Below are 24,412 nucleotides of genomic sequence, written 5' to 3'. Positions count from 1 at the left end.
GGAGTAGAAAAGGAAGGAGAAAGAGGAGAAAAAAAGGAGAGAAAGGGGGAGAGGAGGGGAGAGGAAAGGAGAGGAAAGGAGAGGAAAGGAAAGGAAAGGAAAGGAAAGGAAAGGAAAGGAAAGGAAAGGAAAGGAAAGGAAAGGAAAGGAAAGGAAAGGAAAGGAAAGAGGAGGAAAGGAAAGGAAAGGAAAGGAAAGGAAAAAGGAAAGGAAAGGAAAGGAAAGGAAAGGAGGAAAGGAAATTTTTTTTTTTTTTTCTTTTTAAAGGGATGGTTTTTGGTTTGCTTGTTGATTGATTTGTTTTCCTTAGCTGCTCATGTCGCTAGGTTCTCCGCATTTATGCTGGACATCCGAATCTGAGAGCTGCTCTTGCTCAGAATGGAGAGTTGTGTCCCCCCGTTCACTCCGCTGCTCGCTAGAGAAGGATGACGATGTTTGAAATCCACAGCAAAATACCGGTTGACTTTCCAGCTCCTCCATTTTCTCTTTATTTCTGATTGCACCTTTAGGGAGAAACTTCAAAAGGTCATTTTTTATGTACTTAGCCGCTCGAGGACATGCTGACAAATTATTAAGTTTAGAAAAAAAACCCACAATTTGACAGAACAATTTTTAAGACTATTATTAAACTCCTCACTTCAGCAAAATCTGAAGTAACATCTCCATGTCTGAAAGAGGTCCAGGCATACAGTGGGAATAACAGCCTGGGTTCTGTGTCTCTGACTTCGGATAATTTAGGATCAGCCCAGAGGTGCATAGAAGACCTGTTCAACACTAACTCCAACACGGTTCTTTAGCTAGCTTCTTGGAAAAAATATCCTGTTCTAATCAATGGCCAGTACCAAATGCATACCAAGGAGTCAAAGAAACCAGCAACCAAAAGGTACTAGGCAATAATGAAATAACCTGTCCACAAAGGCAGCTTGTGGCTCACCTGCCATTAATGGATACACGTCTACTGAAAACTTTGCCTCCTGCTTTCAGATCGCCTCTAAGCAGATGACAGCTCTTAGATTCATATACATCTATGACAGTCTCCTTTCCCTTGAGCTTTTTTTCATGGGCACCCACAGTAAATCACCAACAGTAAAACAATCCATGGTCAGAAGTCCAATTTGAAAGTAAGCAAATATTCTATAGCTTTTCTACTTTTTGTTCATCACCAATTTCCTGGCAACTTTGCTAGGTGTGCATGTGTGTACATATATACATAAGATAGTAAGGATTTAATATAAGATCATACTAGCTCAGACAAACATTTACTCAGTCTTTTACCCATTCCTGACAGTAGCCTCTAGCGTATTTCTGAATGAAATAGCATAAGAACAAGGAAATATGTAGAGATATTTTCTCAATATATTTTTCCAGTCTCCAATAAGCTGCTGTGTCAAAGGTGTTCTTGTCTTCAATAGTCATTGCTGGATTTTTCAAGACTAGTACAATTTTCAAATTGGATCAGCATATACCAAAATGCTAAACAAGTGCTTCAACTGTATGGACACTAACTACAGGGAGGAAAAGTCCAACTGGACAACTTACACTCTCCTTCTAGTACCTCTAAATTTCTGTTTTGGTTAGAGTATAGGTAGGTATAGATTAGATAGAGTGTGGAGGTGTATTAACTCTGTAAAAAGAAAATAGCGTTTGCATTTGTAACAGTGTAATATACTAAAGGTGAACCCTTTCTTACCCTAAGTAATTTAGTGGAAGCATAAGTCATCCTCTAATGTCTTGAGAGGTAAAATGGTTTTAAATAATCTGGTTGTGTTAGTTTGGCTAAGAACAGCCCCCTCCCTCCAAGGGGTTACAGGATATCTGACACACAGTGCACGTTATCTTGGAAGGTGCTTATCTCCATATTAGTTTTAGGCAGGACCTTCTGGTTATTCTTTTAGCACTCATGGAAGATAATAGATGAAACAGCAGTTGTAGGTGGGAGAGGTGGATAGCCCGTAACGCCAGCTAGTGAAGTATGAATGCAGCCACTAATTCCAGCAAGGCATGATCCAGAATTCACCTTCTGAGCTACATGGGACTGAGCCACGAATAATGCTTTAACATTTACCTATGAGTCCTTTAACAGTCACCTTGACAAAGCCCATAAGCAAGGATGACCTATAAGATTGTTTAATGAACTTGAAGAGGTTGTTATGGTTATCTGAGGAGGAAACACTTGCATCAAGGAGTCAGAGACCTTTTGTACTGGAGACCAGCTATTGCACGCTGTATGTGAACAAGCACAGAACACCTACTGCACTAACACTGGTGGAAATAAATGGTCTCAGCCTCCTCCAAAAGAAAAAAAGAAGGTGATTTTAGGAGAAGTCTTCTCCTGTTGGACTGCGCAATAGATGTACATCAGTGGAGGAGAGAACGGATGAACTGTATATATTCCTCTTAAGGCAGCCTTAAGGAGGGAGCCTTTTTCCATTAATTCAGAAAATTATTATCTCAGGTATTCAATCTGATAAACAAAGGCAGGGGAATTTCAATTTGCAGATCAGAACAGGTGAATCAGAAGAAAAAACAAACGTGGGAAGCTGACGCTAGCAGCAGCAGCAGTTGCCATGTGCTGAGAGGAGTGTGAGGCTTGCAAGGTACCCAGGGCGTGTCTGAGGGGGGTTTCTGGGCACCTGACACTCATGGGCTGTGTGTGTGGAGGGACCAGCCAGCAGGAGTCAGGTCTCACGAGAGGAGAGGGCAACAGTTGAGTGGTGCCAGCTGTCCCATGGCCAGGTCAAACCGTGGGAAGCCACATATAACCAGCTCCTGGGAAGCGCCCGACCAGGAGTGCAAACAGGGCACAGGATCTGTTGGGAGCAGCATCAGCAACAGGGCACGGCATCTGTTGGGAGCAGCATCAGCAACAGGGCACGGCATCTGTTGGGAGCAGCATCAGCAACAGGGCACGGCATCTGTTGGGAGCGGCATCAGCAGTTTGTGCGACAGTTCACGCAGGAAGGGCTGCGCACTCTGCCAGTTGTTGGGCTGCTGCCTGCTCTGCTCACCTGCAGGCTTAGGCTGCAGCCCTGATGGTCACCCGAGCTAGCTGGTGGCTGTGCAAGCCTACCAGACAGCTTGAGGTCTCCAGGAAATTAGAAGGGTTTATTAGGCAGTGCTTTGAGGTTTTTGGAAGCATGGTGGTAGAAACCAGGCAAGAGCTGCGCTCTGCAGCAGACAGGAATCAACTACCTAGCCAGGCTAGCCTGGGAAGAATGGAGGCAGCCACCCAGACAGAGCTTGCTATCAGGGAAGCTGCTGTCCAGGTAGAGGGATGGAAAGACTGAACCCCCCTCCTGGGTGGAGGAGGGTGGAAGCTCCACCTGCTCAAGGTGGGTTCTGGTGGAGTCATTCAGGCAGCAGGTGGAGGAGCTGCAGGAGGAAGTTAGCAGGCTATGCTGTGTCAGGGAGGGTGAACAAGGAATAGACTACTATTTGAGACTTTGCAAGAAGAAATATTAGGGCCCTGTGGCACTAGCCTCCAATGACTACCAGACAAAGAGCTTCAACAGAGAACAGACAGCACCTTGGAGAAGGAGGTGCCATGGTCTCTGGTGACCCCATGGGAACAGGTTATCACTTCACTCCCCTTCTTACGTACCACCCAGCAACAGTTACTAAGACTTGTCAGCAGACAAAACCAATGAGCAATATTCACAGGGAGAAACTGTACTAGCAGCTGTACTTTACATAGTAAAAGCTGCAAAAGGAAGCAACGAGTGCTAGTAGTGGGTGACTCTCTGCTGAGAGGCACTGAGGCACCCGTCTGTCGGCCTGATACACAGTCAAGTGAAGTTTGCTGCTTGCGAGGAGCCCAGATCCAGGATGTCACAGAGAGATTGCCACAACTAGTTAAAAGCACAGGCTACTATCTCCTACTTCTTTTCCATGTGGGCACCAATGACATGGTAAAGCAAAGCCTGGGCAAGATCAGGCAGGACTTCAGAGCCCTGGAGGTACAAGTGAAAGGGACAGATACCCAAGTGATCTTCTCTCTCTTGCCAGTCAGAGATAGGGGTGCAGGCAGAAGTCAATGCATCATGCAGATCTATACCTGGCTTCATGGCCGATGTCATTGCCAGGGTTTTGTTTTCTACAGTCATAGGACATTCTTCAATGAATACAGCCTATTGGGAAGAGATGGGATGCACCTACCTAGAAGAAGCAGGAGAATCTTCTCTAGCAGATTGGCTGACTTAGTGAATTGTGCTTTAAACTAATGAACTTGGGGGGTAGTGTCCAAAGCTGTGACATCTGCATATTCATAAGCAGCAGGTTATTCCAGAGCATTGAGGAATGCTCCCCCAACCCTCTCCAAAGGCAAGAACCCTAAGTCCAGTCACCCGAAGTTTCTGTATACCAATGCGTGTAGTCTGGGCAGCAAACAGGAGAAACTGGAGCTCCATGCCCAGTCAGAGAGTTATGATATTATAGAAAACACAGAAACTTGGTGGGAAAACTCACATGACTGAAAGACCACAATGGATGGCTACAAACACTTTTGGGAAAATAGGAAGGGAAGAAGAGGAGGTGGAGTTGCACTTTATGTAAAACAGAAATTTGAGTGTATGGAGGTGAGTTATAGAGACCACAAAAGTTCTATCGAATGCCTGTGGATCAAGATTAGAGGAATTGCCACCAAGGGGGATCTTTTGTTAGGTATCTGTTACTGACCTCCCAGTCAGGATGATGAAGCTGACGAAACCTTACTTCAGGTGCTTAAGGAAGTCTCAGGCCAACAGAACCCAGTTCTCATGGTGACTTAAATTACCCAGACATTTGTTTGGAAAACAACACAGTGGTACACAAGTCCTCCATCAGGTTCCTGGAATGTATTGAGGATTGCTTCCTGCTACAGATGCTGGACGTGCTGACTAGGAACAGCGGATTGTTAGATTTACTGCTCACAAACCAAGAAGGCTTACTTGACAACATAACTAACTACCAATGGTAGCCTTGGATACAGTGATCATAACATTGTGCAGTTTAAGGTAGTGCTGAGCACACTGAAGACCACTAGTAGGACAAAGACCCTGGATTTTAGAAGAGCCAATTTCATATGCTCAGAGCCCAGCTGCAAGGGATTCCATGGGAAGCATCCATGGAGGGCAAAGAAGCTTGTGAGTGCTGGGAAGAAGGCTCAAGAACAGCCTCCTGGAAGCACAAGAACAGTTCATCCCCTACAAAGGGAAAGGAAGAAGGCAGAACAAGAGACCAGCTGTCTTAACAATAAGCTTTTGCTTAAAAGCAAAAAAAAGCAGAATACCAGCTATGGAAAGGCAGCCAAAACCCCATCAAGGACTACAAGAACCTTGCTAGGGCACGCAAAGATGCAGTCAGGAAGGCTAAGGCTCAGCTAGAACTAAAAATGGCCAAAAAAGTCAAGAACAACAAGAAAGGTTTCTTCAGATACACGAGCAGTAAGCAGAAGCACAGGGAAGACATAGGCCAATTGTTAAACAGCACAGGGAAACTAGTCACTAATAATGCTGACCAGGTAGAGGTTCTCAGTAGCTTTTTTGCCTCTGTCTTTACTGGTGCAGCTGGACTCCAGGTCAAAGGATCAAGTAGCTATGACAACAGATGTGCCAACTTACCAGTAATGGAGGAAGGTCTGGTCTATGGCTTCTTGCAGAGGCTCAACCCACATAAATCTATGGGACCGGATGGAATCCACCCCAAGGTGTTAGAGAAGTGGCTGACTGTTTCAAGGCCACTGTCTATAATATTTGAAAAGTCATGGAGATCAGGGGATGCCCCTGATGACTGGAAGAGGGCAAATGTCATACCCATCTACAAAAAGGGCCCAAAATAAGTTCAGTTCAATTCAGTTCATTCTATTCTATTCTATTCTATTCTATTCTATTCTATTCTATTCTATTCTATTCTAAAGAGGAATGAGGAAACTACAGGCCCATTAGTTTTACTTCAGTCCCTGGGAAAATAATGGAATGAGACCTGGAAACTATCACAAACCAAATGAAGCAGGTGATGGAGAAAAGCCAGCAAGGATTTACCAAAGGCAAATCATGCCAGACTAACCTGATCATCTTCTACAACAAAATAATGTTTTCTGTTGACACGGGGAGAGCAGTGAATGTTGTTTACCTGGACGTCAGTAAAGTGTTTGGCACTTTCCCACAACCTTTTCTAGGCAAACTGGCAAGATATAGATTGGGTGGGTGGTCTGCAAGATGGGTAGAAAATTGGCTAACAGGCCACACTCAGAGGGTGGTGAACAATGTTTTTTACTCAGGCTGGAAGCCTGTCACTAGTGGGGTCTTCCAGGTGTTGATACTGGACTTCACACTGTTCAACATCTTCATAACTGTTCCACATCTTCATAAATGATCTGGATGGTGGGATTGAAAACACCCTCACCAAGTTTGCTGATGACACCAATCTGGGTGGTGAGGTGGACATGTCAGAAGGGAAAGCCACCTTACAGAGAGAACTGAACAGGCTGGAAGAGTGGGCTAGCAAGAACTGTATGAAGTCTAACAAAGACAAGTGCAAACTTCTGCACCTGGGATGACATAACCAAAGAGCCCAGTACAGTCCCTACCTCTGTTAGGGAGCATCAATCTGAGCCATCATCTCTGGCAAGGCCAAAGTTTTGGTTTAATAAAGACATCACACATCCTCTTTCTTTTGCTGAGACAATGTGAGATTCAGCGTAAGGTATTAGGGAATATGGTAGATGATGAGTTACAGTGAAGGATTAGAATAGTAGTTACTCCCACAAGGAAATGGGATGGGGATGGTGGGTGGGGGAGGTTAAATATTAAAAGTCTTACCTCCCCATTCAAGAAACAATAGAGAACAGCAACAACAAAACCCTAGGTAAATGGGAGAGAAAAAAAAAATGTAATTCAACTCCTTCAGTAAATGCTAGAAAATAGCTGGAGTTAAAACAAACAAACAAAACCAAAATCCTAGTATACAAAACATATACATAAATAAACACACAGTCTGAGAACTGTGCATGCAAAGTAGTTACAATGAATAGAGATTTCTTTTTAACAAAAGCAGAATTCACTGTATAATCACCTGGAAAGATCCCAGTCCCAATTCAAACACTAGTCTCTCCCGCTTACTGACATTTTCAGGAGAAAAAGCAAACACCGTGTAGTGAATTCCAAACAAGGGGATAAGCAGTAGTGTAGAGCGAGCCAGTCTCCTGTTATAACAGAGTGAAAGAACTTTAATGCAGCTTTGTAATAAACAACTTGTGCTTTAATTAAAGAAGAAAACAAAATATTGTGTTGCCTCCCTTTTGGGAAATACATACACTGTATAATTATACAAACAAATATGCAACATTCCCATTTGTTCCCAAACAGTGATTTCACACACGCTGTAGTTTGCTCCCAGTTCTTCACACTGCTACAATAATAGCACATTAGTAATGCTTAATACTCTGTACTGTTATTTTAATTTGCATTATTATAAGCAGGGATTTTTTCTACCGTGCCAAACATGAGGAGGGTAATCTTGCTAAGGGATTCAGACTGCTATCATAACACAATAATAAACCTCACCCAATTGCTAAGGGATTCAGACTGCTATCATAACACAATAATAAACCTCTCACCCAATTGCTTAATCCCAGTGGAATGTTTGAAATCACTTTTTGTGTGTGTGTGTGTGTGTGTGAATTTATTTCTGCATAGCAAAAAATTCCAAAACAGCAATACAAATAAAGCTAAAAAACCCCTGTATGTTCTTATACTCATGACTATTCCTCAAGGTCTTGATTTTGGTCTCATTTATACTGTTGAAAACCTAAGTGTAATTCCATGGTGTAACTAATTTCCATCGCATCAGAATAAAGACGTTTTAGAGAGAAATCAAACTCAGTAGGTATAAACAAAAGAGCTGGAAATGAATGTGTGTACCTGTAAGCACTTAACTGAGTATGGATAAAATTCCCCAAAAACAGGGGTCCAGCCAAGACTTATGCATCGGTTTTGGTCAGTGTCATTTGCTGACTGAGCAGCAAAAAAGACCTAAGAGTAAGCAAATGTTGATCTGAAAATAAGGCAAGTGCTTTATTACAAACAAAGTGGTCTAAAGTAACCTCCAGGACATTTTCAAAGGGGAAAAAATATGACTGATTTCCTTCAAGTAAGTTAAGGAGGTAGATGGAGGACAAAAGAAGCTAAAAAGCCATAAAGAGTTTTGGAAGAGCTGCATACTTTTTCAAATTCAAATGTTCACTGTGCTTATATCTATATGGCATATTACAGACACGTTTGAATTTGCTAATACATGCTCAACAATATCGCCAAAATGAGGTGTTTGTCTTACTGAAAGCGACGACTTAATTACTACATCTCCAAGAACTCTGTGAACATACGCTGTTATATCCAATACTAAACTGGAAATGGGACATCGGTTCATTGCTGGTGTCCCTCAGTCATACTTTGTGCACTAACGGTGATAAACACGTCACAACCCTTGCCTTGAGATTGTACTAAACACACATGCTTCATTAGGCTGATGCACACCAACTCTCAAGTCTTGGTGAAAGACCCCACAAACCAGAGGATGCAGTTCTTGCGAATTATCAAGTTAGACACTGACCAAAAGTTTTGTAACAGGAGAGGAACAACCTTGGGACAGGTTGATGAAGAGAATACAGAGTATCCAACTTTGATGATCTCTAGAAAAAGTAAGCAATACAGGAGTGACCCAGTGTAACGGACTAAAAGACCTTTCAAGGTCCCCGCTCGTCCTTTTTCTCTATGCACATGTAATCAGATTAATGAAGAGGAACAGAAACATTGTGGAAAAGATTGTAGAATAATACTATCTCCATAAACAAAAAAGGATGTAAAGAACGTAAGTGTCTTAAACTAGACATGGAATTAAAAAAAAAAAAACAAATTAAGGTAGTAAACTGGACAAAGAAGTATCATCTCTCAAAATTTGTTACCCTTTATATTCAGAATTAATGACAACAACAACAAAAGGATAAATGTTATTTTGATTTAAAAGTCAGACTAGAATTGTCTATTAGTATGTTGTATCTCACCGCAGTCATAGGAGATTAATTTTGGGAAAGATGCGGAGGAAGACTTTTTCTATTGTCAGTTTTCTGGCATTAATTATCTGATTAATCATACAATTAGTTTGTAGGATATTGAAATATAATGTCATCATCAACTTATTTGAGACACTGTCTTCAATATTTTCATAAAAGTCAGAAAGAAAATACACGAAATATAAGAAGTAACACATTCTGAAGTTTATAGATGATTAAGATCTATAAGGAGGAAAAGAAGACTTTATAAGAAAAACTTGAGAGGTTACTAATGACTGTGGATGATGATGAATTGTGTTTTTTCAAGAGCGTTAGGAAGAAAGAAGATTTAAGGCAGCACCTGTGAGGCATGTAAGTTTATGTGCAATGGTGAAATGAAGATGTTAAAGAATACAACAAAATTCTCAGGAGTGTAACAGCCAAAGACACTCATCCTCTTTTCTTCCCACACTCTTTCAGACAAGCAAGAAACTCAGGGGATAGATCCCAAAGTTTTGAGGACAATAATCACTCAGTTGGGCTTAAACTGGCTGTTTAGAAGAGAGATGTTCTCCAAAAGGTCTAGCAAAAACCTTGTTTACATTCCAACAGGTAGAGGAACGTCTTAAGGTTACTTTATAAAAAAGCAAATTGTATTTCAATTTTGATTGAGGCTGACATTCTATTTTTCAGCTGTTATTTTCCTTAAAAACGGCTTAAACATAATATTTTCTCGAATAGCATGGCTATGAGTGTGGCCTTTCCATAAAGTGTTAGTACAAAAAGACGCAGGTAGTGGTGTCCTCTGTTTTTCCTCACTCCTCTATTGAATTATGGAAAGACATCTTTATAGTAAAAGGAATAGAAAGTAGAAAGGTTGCCTAACTTTGAGCAGTATCTGAAGGAACCATCTCTTTATTTTTCCATTGCACACCCACACGCATTAAGGAGACTGCTGAAGTGTCTGTGGATATTACATAGGACATAACGTGAATTGGAAATGAAAATACACATCACATTGCATTGCTGAGTAGAATTTCCAGTGATTTCTACTGAATGTTCCAGTGTGTTCCTATTGCAAATTTTGAAACGGGTTTCTAGAAGTCAAATTAATACTGTGATCTGAACAAACACAGTAACTGTACATCAGATGAAAAAAAAAACTATTTTGAGCAACTGTGCAATAGACATCAAGGACCAATGTGTTCTAAATGGTCTAAATAGGTTCTTCCAACTTCTGTGAATGGGATGTAACAAAGACATATCTCTTGATTCGGAACCTGCAGATACAACTGTAAGAACTGCTTGCTGAGCTGGATACGTGATGATGCCATTTGGAGTGAACGAAGGAGGCCATCAGAAAACATGGGTCCTCTACATCAAGGGACCTGAAGCTCCAGAAGCAATTGTGTAAGGAATTCTTTTTTCTGTCTCTGAGACAGAGGTGAAAACTGTAGCTTAGAGCTTACTCTCCCACCAGTTCCACGTATCTCCACTGCACTGAAGATGTGTCTTGTGCCATTTCTGCTGGGACTGGAGCTGCTTCTGTTGGACTAATTGCAATGTTGTGTAGCTCAAAAAAGCCGTTGTAACTTACAGAAGATTTCACAGATGATACTGTGTGCTATTAAGGTAAAGATAAAATACAGAATAACTTTCGCTCTGGCAAAGAGTTTGTTGCCTTGGTCTTAGAGATTCTCACCACCCGACTTTTTTGAGACAAAATATCACAGACTGTCAAAAGAAGCAAAAGATCTTCAAACCATAGCCTTTGAAGAAAGACTATGTAGCTGTTGTTTTGCTATTTAGTCCTGCCTCTTCAAAGTAAGAGAATTGTTCAGTTTAAATGCTGAGACTTAAGTGAAATTAAATTGATCAAATATAAACTTTTGCAGTGAAGACATCAAGGTCTGTGGTAGTCATGTAGAACAACATTCATCTCACCGAGGTTTGGACAGACATACTGTAGATATCTAAATCTAAATTATTAACATAATGTCTCTAAAGTCGATGCAGAGAAAAATGCACTTTTAAGGCATAGTTCTTGCCTGCTATAGATGCCTCTTTAAGAAAAGGGGACTCCTGTTGTAAACCCCATGGGTGTGTACTGAATACATCTATTGATGTATATATTGACTAGCTTAAAGTTATATCTGCAACAATGACATCTATGTTTAGTTAAATTAACTCCACGCCTACATTCCCTCTATTGTCAATGAAGAGTAACAGGCACTTCCGCACAAGGAGGAATCATTCGTCCCTAAGGAAGGCCTTATCACATCCTAAGTCTCTCCATTGACTACAGAGGGAATCTGGACTGAGTTTGTCATATAAATTGCTGCACTGTAGGCTTGTAAGTTTAGATTAGAGGAATCCCATCTCTTTGGCTGTAACTCAGTGATGAATATGTACAAAAAATAACCATGACAATATTTCAAATAGAAGGATAAAGAGCAAACCATGAAGATACAGGATGTCATTAGTGATGAAATGTTTAATATAGCTCATGTTTGATAAACCAAAGTATCTATTTTATCAAGAGGATGCTAAATACAGTTAACATGACTTTCAGGAACCTCAGAAATCTCCCTGACAGATACCTGTCTTTTCCAAAAGCTTAACTGGGTCTGTAGAATCACTTTCAAAGACCTGAGGTAACACCTAAACACAGTAATTGACTACAGCTTTTTAATTTTCCCATGCATAAATCACATCTTCAGACTAAGGACTTGAAAAGCAGTGGAAGCTTACTGAGTCTTTCATATTTTAACACACAAAAAAAGGTTTAATTATGTTGGAAGTGTACAGAGTTTTTCTGTGCTCCTGTTTAGGCTGAACTCTTCTTGCCATTGACTAGGTAGAGGATTTCACCTTAGAGAGTTGTCAGTCTGCCATCTTTCTGAAACACTGCACTTCCTTAATGTGAGATTTGTTTCTCTGCAAAGGCCCAACATGAAGTCTATGCTGCATCAGGTTGTAGATTAAGTAGTGAACTTCATATTTCAAACTATGTCCTCCTAAATGTAGGTCCTAGTTGTACCTAACTGTTCTTAGACGTCAAGCTTCTCTCAACGTGGAATATGGACCTGCTGACTGTTCTATTCTCTATTTCTTCTATCTGCTTTTGCACAATGTCAGTCTGTTGACTGAATCTTTTGAGCATCTTCATTGCTCTATTTCTTAAATACCTTGAGGAGATTTAAAATCACAGAGAAATTTTATTTTTATGTTTTAAATGTTTTTTTCTAGCTAAAAAACGTAACAAAATATGCAGCTATAAGTTACAAAACAACCTTTTTTCCTTAATGGTGTCAAAGACACCAAGTATTCTTCAGCAAAATGTTGGACTGTTGGGTCTGTGTGGCAGGACATCTCTGAGAGTGTTGATTTGCACTCATAACACTGCTGTGAAATTCAGGGGAAAGTTCATCAGGAAAAATATTGTAGATTTCTGAAAGGTACACCTCCTGAACGAATCCTGTGGGCTTCTTGTACAAATAACCGAGAGTGAGGTGCACTATGAGAAAATGATTAATTCAGGTCTCTAGACTAAATGGCATTTATTCACTTTTCTAGATGCCTCATGGGCATTTGCCTCCATAGGCAAATCTTTGACAAAGACTTCTGACTAGACACGTAATATTTTGATATTAGGTTAACCTTAGCCTTTCCTCACCCCTGGCTGCACACTAACACAACTTCACTCAGTTCAATGGACATAAGTTATTTTACACCAGCTGAGAGTCTGATTCACTCAATCCTGCCCTGCCCCTGTTGTTATAACAAACTTTCAGGTGAAACATTTACTCTCAGTATGACCAGCGCTCACCTCTTTGCTGTATAATAAAGAGTAACTATTAATAGTTTCTATATAGACACTATGCAAAACCATAAATAGCATCAGTGATAATTACAATTTTTTAAAAAAATAACCTTAAAATCCTTGATCATGGTGCATCAGCAAAAGCACAGAACAACAACAAAAAATTCTACATGCAACAAGAACTAAATGGATGCTTGCTGTCTGGTTACTACCCCTCTGCTAATATCCATTCATTTACTTGCAACATGCGTCATACAAACACATTAATGTCACAGGATTGCGTACACTTACAGGGTAATGGTTGATAGTTCTGACATCTTGCAAGAGTGCTGGTTAGCCCTCTTAGGCTTACAGTAGCATTTCTGAACGCAGCTGCTAAATATGACAAGATTAGCATTTTTTTCAGCATATTGTGAACAGGCCAAGGTAGGTCACTTTCAACATATTTCATGAGACACGTCACAAAGATGGAAAGCGGACATGACAGAATGACATTACAGCACAAACCAGCTGCTTGACTGAAGCAAAAATAAACAAAAAAATTAAAATGCACGGACTGTCGCTGGCAATTGTGATGTGTTGATTCACAGACAAACCAAAGATTGAACAACCTGGAGGCAGGTGGGCAGCGTTACACATCCAAAATACTGATGACCTTTGCAGTCTGGTATTGTACAGAGGGTAACAGAACAATATATTAAATGAAAGTTGACTGCACGCTTGTGGAGAACAATTAAATAGTAACATAAACTTGTAGGATGGAGATTAATCTAAGATGAAGTTGGATCAGATGTTCCTCATTTTCATGGGTAAGTACCCAAGGTAGTGTGGATCCCTTCTTTTTAGTGAAGAGTACTAGCTGGGACACCAAAGCACTTTTTCATCCAGATTCCTTGGTGCCTGGGGAGGGGAGTTCAGTATGGAAACTGCATGTCAGACTGGTAATTCAGAGGTACTGTTTGGTTTTTGTCACACACACACTCTAAGACGGGTGCGGTCATAAAAGCAGCAAGAACATATGCTACGGGCCAGGACCATGATCTCGACATGTTGTATTCTAGAAAGAGCTGCTATAGAGAATGGGGTGTTTACATTTACAACCAGCTAGAGAGAGACTAATTCAAATCAGCTGTCAAGAAGGGTAATCTGAAACTACATGGGAAGGCGTTTTGAGGGATCTGAGGGGTAGGGGGTTTGTATCTGTTATGGTAGGCTGAAACACATGAGAACTGAAAATAGTCATTTCTTGTTGACTTTCAAGGGGAGATTTTTTTGTTTTGTTTTGTTTTCAACACATGGTTGTTTTGGTGGGATTCACCTCAGGGAAGGTTGGATATTTACAGTATAGAAGTCTAAGTAAACTGCACATCCTTGTTCCCTTGAGAATCAACAGAGCCAAGAAAGAAATACACATTTATTGGTCAGGGTATATCTAACCTATTTTACATGTCCACTTTAGGATGGGATGAACAGCACACCGAACACCACTGACTACCCTGGCTAAATCTCCATTGACTGTAGAAGATAATATAATGATTTTTTAAAGCAATAGCGTACAAGGCAAACATCCAACTTTATTCAAACAAATCAAACTCTGTTTCTGTTGCTCTGCTAATATGCACAGTCTCTGATTTGTGTTCACCTAGCCATAGATGGAAGATGCAGTTTATAAGCCGAACAGTTAAATAGAATGAATTGAAAACAGGTGAAATTTCTCCCTCCTGTGAACTCCTTTAAGCCAATCCCTTTTACTAGATTTTTGTTTTGTTATGTTTTGTTTCCTTTTGGGTAATCAAAACCTGACAGCTGTGTTGTTATTAAAGATTTTAGCATAAGAACTGGAAAGAATACAGTATCGTGGCGTGCACACATGCAGCAAATAGAAATAGTAAACATGTTTTCACTTGCAAAATGAATGTCATTTCTTGGATGATGCTAAGGAAGTAAATGAAAATTATGGTTCTTTTCACAGTATCACCTCTGTGATAAAATTTTGCACCACCTCTGCTCTTCACAGGGCTGAGTTGTGCATTAATTGTCAGCTAAAACTGGTCAAAACCAAGGAGGGCAGTTTTAGAGATAGTTCCTTTTTACTGTAGCTGAGACTTTCAGAAGTGGCTATGGATTTTGAGTGTCTCGCACATTTTTTGATCACCTGATCTGAAACACATTTTATCAGACCAATTTTACCACAAGAGGGCTGCTCAGCATGTGTTGAAAAGCAGTGCTTATGAGGGCATTTTAAAGTACATAACTTGAAAATGAAACATCTAAAAATCAATAATCACTTGGAAAACTCTCAGTCATGGGGTGTTGTAAGGGATTGTGTTCTTCAATGACATGCTTAATGTTGCCGTGGTAATCTGGAAAAAAATATCGCCACCCCTGTTTCCTTTACTGCCTAGGCCCCGTTTTATTTGGTAAGGATTGATTTTCATCATAGGTTTTTCTAGCGGGTAGAACTAACATGACAACACTTGATATTTGCTAGAATTATCAAAAACGACAGACTTGATTTTGAAAATAGTATCTACGAATTAACTACTGCTCCCCACCCAACGGGGGGACCTTTACACATGGGCTTGTGATGGAAAACTTTGCTAGCATTTCTTAGGAAAACATTAATATTTTAGTGCTGTTAGAATTTTTTATGCCATCCTATCTAACTTAGGTAAAATCATCTCTCTCATGTTAGATATTGTAAAGTGACCCAAAATCTTTAGAATACAGAATTGATAGTTTTCTTCCTTTTTTTTCCCTCCACTTTTTAAAAAACTTTATTTATTTATGTACTTATTTATTCTCAAAATAGAAACATTGGTGGAAGGAAAGGGAGAAAGAGAGAAGAGACAGAGGAGGCAGGAACCAGAAAGAAATGGGAAGGACGAAAAAATAGCTAAATAAGAGAAAATTAATATAAATGAGATTATGGATATCAAAACATTACATTAATTAGAGCAGGATCCTCAGATCTCTGTAGGCACACACAGAATGGAGTTGGTCACATCTAGCTATATGAATCTAAGACAAATTTAAACTGAACTATCACCTTTAACTCAGTCAATCATGGCGAGAAACAGGCACTTCCAGAGGCTGAGCTGACCTGTGTAACAGAGGCGTCTAAGACATACGGGATGCATTGTCTTACGGAGGTGCCCTGGTCTCTCAGTTTGACTATAGACGACGACTAGACTGCTTAGATTAAATACGAGACTTCAGACAGCTAAAGGCAAACAAGCTGACTCTCACCGCATGTGTCCTGTGCATGGACTGCAGCTGCATCTGGGAGGAAGAGGGAGGGTGCTAGGGTGGAAGGGGAAAGAAAAAGTTAAACATTCCCAGGATTAAATGAGTGATGTATGATGTGGCTGAAGACCATCTTGTCAGACTGAACACCTTGGATGTCTGGCAAGTTAATGCAAATGAGAGAGTACACAAATTTGAGGCAAAGGTAGTTGCAATTCAGTTCTAAAGACTTTGTAGGTTTCTCAGAGGTGCTTAAGAGAAGTCAAATGAGCATGCCAATTCAGGGGAATGAAGTTATGCTCTATTACCAAGGCCATGTAGATCCATAATGAAAAAGATCGGATTCTGGGTTTAGGTCATTAATAGCATACAGGGAATGACAGAGTTTGTGGGTTGTCTCTAAATATGCTGAAGGGGAATCCTTTGGGAAACACAATAAAGGTAGAATTTGATTCATGCAAATTAAAACTGTGCCTCATCAAGAATCTTTGTGCACCCTGCTCAAGTAATTCTATGTAACCTCACTACAAATAAGATTGGCAACCATGTAGTAATAGGAGGAATGTAGAAACAAATCAATGAAATAAAGTACTGAAAATACAGCAAAAGGTTAACCAAAGTGAAAGTAGAAAGATTGTATGGGAGAGAGAGAAAAAAAACTTGAAAAATTGAGCCATACCATCTATTATTTATGCTACATGCCTACTTACCTAGAGCTGATATTTTTATAGGTTGGGGGATTTCTTTTCCTTGCTACTCGATAGCTAAGAATTCCCTGAAGCTAGGCTTGTTTCCTGGCCAAAACACCAACTACATTTACAAAAACCTTGGACTTACAAATCAGATATAAACAGTTTGGAATACTGAACTTGTTCTGTGAGCAGAAAACAGACTATAAAATTCCATCCTGCCGCAGTGACTGCGGGCCCTGATCCACTGTATGGAAGTGGATTCATTCACTCCTCTCATCCAGACAGAGAATAAGCATGGGTGCTTCTCAGCAAAGTCGTTATTTAGTTCCATCTCATCTAATTTTCGAAGTTTACAATATAGGTGTATGCCTTTTACCTTGTCTACCCATGCTAGCTTTGCAGTTAGTGGTGAGAAACAGGCCATCAAGTGAGATTTATCTGACCTGTTTTAAACATCTTGTTTAGAATGAAATAAGTTGTACCACGGATTTTATTCTCTGGACTGAATAGATCTCTACTGACTGTGGAAGGAACCCAGCATGATTATCTTATTAAATCAGGCGCATCCCATGCCGTCTTGCTAAAAGTACAACCACTGTTGTGCTCTTCATAAAAAAGGCAACTCTGTTTCTCTGCTCTTCAATTGAAAACAAGTCCAAAAGTCTTAGTCTAGTCACCTTTTGTCAAAGGCTTAGTCTTGTTACCTATAGCTCTACTTTTTACTGCTAACACGACCAAACCGAAAACACTTTCCCCTGAGCTCTCTAAAGGGTCTGAGGTATTCCAGGATCATCTTCTGACACCTGGGAATAATCTGAAAACAGGTTGGAAAAAAAAGAGAAAGTGTGAGGTCTTCTTTACAGTCCTTGTCCAAAACACATTAAAATCAGTTGACTTTAATGGGTGGTAGTAGTTTTCTTTCATCTGACTTTTTCGGTCTCTACCTTTTAGGGCACTTGCCTTGGTTTAACATGTGAGAGGTCAGCTTTGTTTCTCTTCACTGTTTTGTGTAGGTGTGTCTTGCACAGATCAGTGGATTGCTTTTTTTTTTTTGTCAGTGATTTGGAGGAACATAAAGAAGACTTGCATTTGTTTGTGTCTATGTACTTGTAAAGTCAATTAACTTCAAGCTAAAAACTAGGACATATATAGGAAACCTCATGAGGGTCTTCTACAGATTTCAAAGCTCTCAGATTATAGAGAACATGCAATGTCCTCTATACACTTTACATGAGTGTACTTTTAATTCCACCAAAGTTAGATTTAAGCTATTGTAACTGAAAGCTAGCATGGTAATTACAACAATAATTTGACACAGAAACAGCATGTCTGTGAGGAAACCACCACCACCTCTCCAGAGGCTGAAGCTGGATTACCGCTTGCAGACTATAGCTGAGGCTGAAAATGAATGTTTAACAAATATGAATTTGAACTGGAACTTTTTGTCCAATAATTCTGACCTTTGTGCAGAACTGAGGCTTGAAGATGAAACAGAAAGGTCAAAGAGAGCCAAAAATCATCTCTACACTGTTCATTCTTGGCTTTGCTAACTTCTATAGGGTGGACATACAAGGATGGAGAAAGCCATCAGAGATCAAATAATAAAGAGATAAAGCTTAATATTTAGCTGTGCTCTAGAGAAGAAAGCTGGTAATAGAGAGCAGAATATTTCCATCAAAAACAGTCTTTAAATGAACTGTAGCTTCAAGGTTACATGTCCTGATCCTTCCTCCGTATTAACTCTGGAGATCCTATTTTAACAAGCTAGATTATTCTCACTGACTCCAGAGCATAGACTAATGTCATGCATTATGGAATAATTCTGATGGAGGTGCAGTAACATAACTGTAGTGTAGAAGACAATAGCATGTTAAGTGAGAAAAATGTACCACACCAAATGAGATTCTTAAATGGTTTTGCATATAGGTTTACTGTTTGAAATGAAGAATACGTATGTCCAAATCCAGACACAAAATATCCGAGAATGTGATTAGCTCATTGTCCTTAAAACAAACAAATGAGCAAAACCCACAGAGTACTTATTGTCACAGTCTGCCACAAGAAGTGGATTTTCAAGCATTATAGACAGGTCTTAATCCTGTCAGCTGGCAAAGCTCAGCATCGGTATAGCTACACTGAGTTTATATAATTTGCAGCTCTGAAGCTTCAGTTACATTGTTTTGCCTCGTCTGTCCTACATGTTATAAGATATCCCCGCAGACAACGATCCAAGTTTCAAGCCATCTCTATAACCCTCCTTCATGAAAAAAGAGAATGCTGCCTTTGTTGAAAAGGCCTGGGCTTGCAGACATTTAGTCAGCTGAACAACTCCAGTGTTTTCATTGGAAATAGGTAAGAGGAATTACAGTTTGGAAATCTCTCAGTAATGACACAGGTGAACAGCAAATGAGGTACTAAGACTATGATGTGAACCATATGCTCAACTTTGCTTTGGTCCAATCTTGAGGCAGTATACATTTGTTTAAGCCACCTTCATTGAGACTTAATTCAATATTAAGCCATTGTAACCTGGTGGCCTCTGTGTTGTACTTGTACTTGTACTCTCTTGTACTCTCCAAGTCAGGAAGAATTTGTTCCTGGGCAATTAACCACTTATCCATTTGGCACCACACAGTTCCTTTTATGCACAGTATTAATTACAAGACCCTCGTGAGAAGATCACCCTTCCAGATCAAAAAACCTTCTGCACTGCGACAGCACCATCTTTCTTGCCCCTTCCATACCTCAGGCTCTAAGGCTCTATGTAATTTCTTGGAGTACATCCTAATAATTCTTCAGACATAAAACTAAAACCACTGGATGTGAAGCATGTTAGCCGCTGAAGTGAGACACAAGAAATCAATGGCAAGGAGAAGCAGAGACACTGAGGGGAAATTAAACTCCTTTTGTTCTCATATGGTAGAGGCAAAAATGTGAATGGTAGCAAAAAGGAGATGGAAGACCATGGATGCTGGTGTGCATCAAGCTTTGATGTAAGTTGAAAGCACGTTCAAGATCAGAGATGTCAGAATTATTCCCCATTGTCTGCAGTCTCGCAACAACTGCTGCATGACCAGTTGCCTCAACTCCAGGTTTATCTTTACACTAAGTAACCGATTCAAAGAAACAAAGGTGCAAACTGATTTGGGGACAAATAAAATTCCAGATCTATCTCTTTCAGCCTAACAATGCATTCAAAACAGCAAACTTAGCTATGAGCAATGCGGGGGGGAAAGGGAAAACAGCCCGCATGGTCTAATTTGGATGCTTCGAAGTTAACTCTCAACTTGAGGTTTCTGAAAAATTATCTGAATCTCCAGAACCATTATCTTTCCCAGTAAGTAAGCTACCTTGACAAAGGATACAACACTGCACCCAAACCCATGGGTAATTCGTAAAGATGCATGGCCTTAGGCACTGGATGTTCTCTATCCTGCTGATCTCCATGACAACTGAAGTTTATCAATACAGATCAAAATTAGGTTATTCACTTTGATGAAGTGCAGTGATTTTAGAAACACAGTTGAGGTCTGTACCCCATTTTCTTCAGGAAGGCTACCTTATTTTTGCTGATCAGTAAACTTGAATCTGTGGCAGAAGTTACAATATTACAGAGAATTTAGCTAAGTGTAGTCAGTTTCACATTAAAGTAAGAAGCTTTATATTGTGCTCATTGTTAAAGTATTTGTGGTCTTTTAAAAAGCAATGCTGGAACAATTTTAGATATATACAGCATTTCAGACAGTACATGTGTAAGTAAAGACCTATATTTACACAGGTACACAAGCACAGATGCAAACATATATATAAATCGTGCTGGCTTGAGCCTTCAGATGTTATGAGTGCTGTTTCATACCAGTTATGGCAATCAAGCCATGATGTTTTAGGTACTGGCTTTGAAAGACATTTAGGTCTGAAATATCCGGATATATACTACTAACATTTCAATGGGAATTCATAAGACACTATTTAGCCTTTTTTTGTGCCTAAACCTCCTCAAAAATGGAGCTGTTCGGGTTAATCCGACCCTTGACAGAACTGTTGAGAGCGCATCAAGCTTTGCATTACTGTTTCTTCTCTCCTCAAAAACGGAGCTGTTAGGGTTAATCCAACCCTTGACAGAACTGTTGAGAGCGCATAAAGCTTTGCATTACTGTTTCTTCCTAAAAAAATGGAAGGAACATTTCTATAGAGAACCACACTGTTGAATATAACATGGCATTGTTCTCTCCCTCACTAACCTGCACACCTCCTTCATCTTTCTGCAGAAGGACCATCTATTAGTGGCTTCTCTTTTAATGCAAACACGCTCTTTCCCAGTCTGTGGCTTGCTTTTGTAACAGATGGGGAAAAAAGTCTGTGCTTTGCTCATTTAGGACACAATCTCGTTCTCTAAGGCTGCCACAGAGCATGGAGTCAAGTGGCAATTTTAAGTCACCATTAGAGAATTGTTAAGCATGAAACTTAGGCAGATTTCAAAAAAGTCAGCTAGTTCATCACATAAATCAGTGTTGTATCCTTTCCTCTGTCCATATATCCATTGAAACCATAAAATTGCCCATAAAAATACCTTACAGCAATGTGCACAAATAGTGCTTAAAGACAAAGTCATCCTATTTTTCATTACTACTTCAAAATAGAAAATAACAGGAGTCAGCCTCCATCATACAGACATCACCTGTGCAGGCCAAGGCACAATGGACTTGCACTCTAACCACTTTCTAAGGATTTCAAAATAACAGAAGCAGAGCACTTTTTAACATTGCATTCATCACAGATGGTCTTGTAAACACAAGAAACAAGTTTTGATCAATGATTTCAAAATCTGAGCCTGTCAAAGCTCCAGTAAAGCACTTGTATATCATTGGAAATCGATGGAATTTCCTTTAAAAGTATTGATTTGCTCTTCTGGAACATCTCTCTGGCAAGTGGCCCATGAAATAATAAAACCACTTTCAAGGTGGATATAGTTTTAGGTCTGATCTCATCATCACTGTAAGAATGTAAAAGATGCATACCGGATGAAAGGACAGTGTTTAGGTTAGGAAGCTAGATTTGACAACCAAAGATGTATGTTCATGTTCCTCTACCTGACACAGGCACCGGGGGGGATTTTGAGTAGCCCCTTCTGTGCATCATACCCTCAGCTGTTCAACAGGAATGACAGCTCACAGGAACATTGTAAACACACTAGATATTCTGTGCTCTTTGATTTTACAGTCGTTGAGACCACAGCAAATCTATAGATGGATAATCAAAGCAGAATAGGGTTTTCAATTACTTTATCTGAAAATAAATAAATCCCTGTGTAATTATATTCTTGCTAATTATGGTACATAGCCTACATGAACTTACATTCCTAAGGTGTACACTCAATTATTGTAAACACACTAGATATTCTGTGCTCTTTGATTTTACAGTCGTTGAGACCACAGCAAATCTATAGATGGATAATCAAAGCAGAATAGGGTTTTCAATTACTTTATCTGAAAATAAATAAATCCCTGTGTAATTATATTCTTGCTAATTATGGTACATAGCCTACATGAACTTACATTCCTAAGGAGTACACTCAATATTTTCCAATCCCTACCTGAAAAGATTTGGCACAAATTAACACACACACCCCCAAAAAAAACCCCAAAACAGAAACCAAAAAACCCTCAAACCAATACCCAAAATAATAATTTGTCTTGGGAAATGTAAATGAAAAGTATAGTAGTTGTGAATGTGAACATTTTCTCTAGAGCATTAAATAAATCCATCAAGAATTAGTGTCAATCAAAGTAGCAAACCTCTACTCTCCTAGCATTTCTTAGAAATGAGAACTAGGTCCTTGCTGATCATGCACTGACACCAAATGATCATTGTCTATGTTTTCCACTGTATTTTCTTGTGACAGACAAGGATTAGCCCAGGGACAGGAGTTCCTTTCATTGCTGGGTTAATGGGCATTCCAGCACTCAACTGATAGTACCTGGGGTTAAGATATTAAAGTGCCATGCTAAAGAATATACCGTTCATCAAACATCTGCCATTTTCTTGTCAAAAATGAGACTTTTGGCATGAAGACCCTGTCGATAATTATTAATGCTGGCAGTCTGAGCACTTGCAGCAAGACAAAGCGGTAGCAGAATGAATCATTGAGTGTCCAGTGACTTTGTAGGTGAACTGCAGAGGAGTGTTGTTTACCAAAACATTTGTGTTACAACATCGCTTCTCCTGCCCTAACCCTCTAGGTTGCACCATATGTAAAATCATACCTACCTATGATATATGCCATGTTTCTCCTTTCTTTCCAGCAAGATGCTGATTGGAGGAATGACGTAGACCTGAATTAGCTAGATATATGTGGGGTTTATTTTCTTTTCATTGAGTTTTCAACATGTGATACAAAATTTATGAAGAATCTGTTAAAGCAAAAGCAGAAACAAGCTTCCCCCTCCCAAATTATACTATTCATGATAAACTGGAAATAAAAAAAAACAAAAGCTTTTTCAGTTAAATGTGTTTGATCCTCGAAAATGAATGAATAAGCAAAGACTTGATGGAAATGTGTGGGCCTTTTTAATCTTAAGGGTTATTCCAGCATGCATCTACATCATGCATACCTACTTAAATACTGTAGTGGTTTATGGTAGTGATACTGTTAGATGATCTTCTGTCTATAATGACTCTTTCGGTAATGCAACAATGCTCATGAAAATAATAATGTGGATTTAAGCTTTGTGTAGGCATTTCTGTAGGAATATGGGTTTTTTTGGGAGGTGAATGTACTCTCTCTGCAACAACTTGACCAAACCCAGGATGCCTGAAAGCAGATTCTGACATACCATGTTACACACTATTGGCTGGATTTCTCATGGGAAAAACAGTGAAGCCTTGCCAGATCAATCTATTATCTGTTTCCTAAAATTCCAGACAAGGGACTGATGTATGAAAATCCATGCAAATAATGTGGGCCTGATGTGACGCAGTGTGCTGAGCCAGCCACAGGAGGGCTGTGAATATGTGTTGCCAGTCCCCAGAACTGTGAGTGCACATCGGATTCATGGGCATCTGATGTGGTGCTACTTGGCTTTGAGCATATGGTCTAACAGTGTCCCTAAATAATCTACTACTTCTTCAAAAAATTCACAAACTGTGCAACTGGAGATTGCTAAAAAACAGGCAGTGCTTTCTGTTTCGAAGCATGTTAAGTAAAATCTAACTGGAATGAATGTACAGGTACAAATACAAGACATTGTCATTTGTACTATAGGATTAAGCATGCCATGTCCATGATCGTGGCACATTACAGTTGTTTATGCAATTCATTCACCAGATGGGGCAAGAAACCTGTCTGAACTACGCAGATAGTTGTCTTAATTACACTAGGAACACAATCGGTATCACTTTATGCTGCTCCAGCACCTGAGGATCTCAGAACAACTCACTCAGATAAAAATCTATTGCATTTGTATTACTGGACTTGCTTTGGTTTGATCCTTAATTTGCTGGAATTATTCAGGACTGACACAAGATTAACTGAAACCGGAACATGGTTCAAGAAACAGTTATGTCTTTTTTATGCCTTTGGCAGTTTACTCCTAACACTAAAAAGTAAATAATGATTATGATGACTAC

The 24,412-nt window shown here is 39.7% G+C and overlaps 1 protein-coding gene across 1 annotated transcript in view; it reads right to left on the bottom strand.

Moving 5' to 3' along the window:
- Positions 1–314: 314 nt before the first annotated feature.
- The window catches only part of ADCYAP1R1 (ADCYAP receptor type I), a 122,986-nt gene continuing 98,888 nt past the window's right edge, over positions 315–24,412 (bottom strand). The window contains 3 exon segments of the mRNA XM_009275979.1: positions 315–503; positions 6,798–6,839; positions 7,051–7,180. Coding sequence (XP_009274254.1) covers positions 315–503; positions 6,798–6,839; positions 7,051–7,180 — 361 coding nt within the window.

Source organism: Aptenodytes forsteri, unplaced genomic scaffold, assembly GCF_000699145.1.
Source record: "Aptenodytes forsteri isolate BGI_AS27 unplaced genomic scaffold, ASM69914v1 Scaffold80, whole genome shotgun sequence".
Lineage (NCBI taxonomy): Eukaryota > Metazoa > Chordata > Aves > Sphenisciformes > Spheniscidae > Aptenodytes > Aptenodytes forsteri.
The sequence above is the reverse complement of the archived record's forward strand: the minus strand, read 5'-3'. Positions and strand labels throughout refer to the sequence as shown.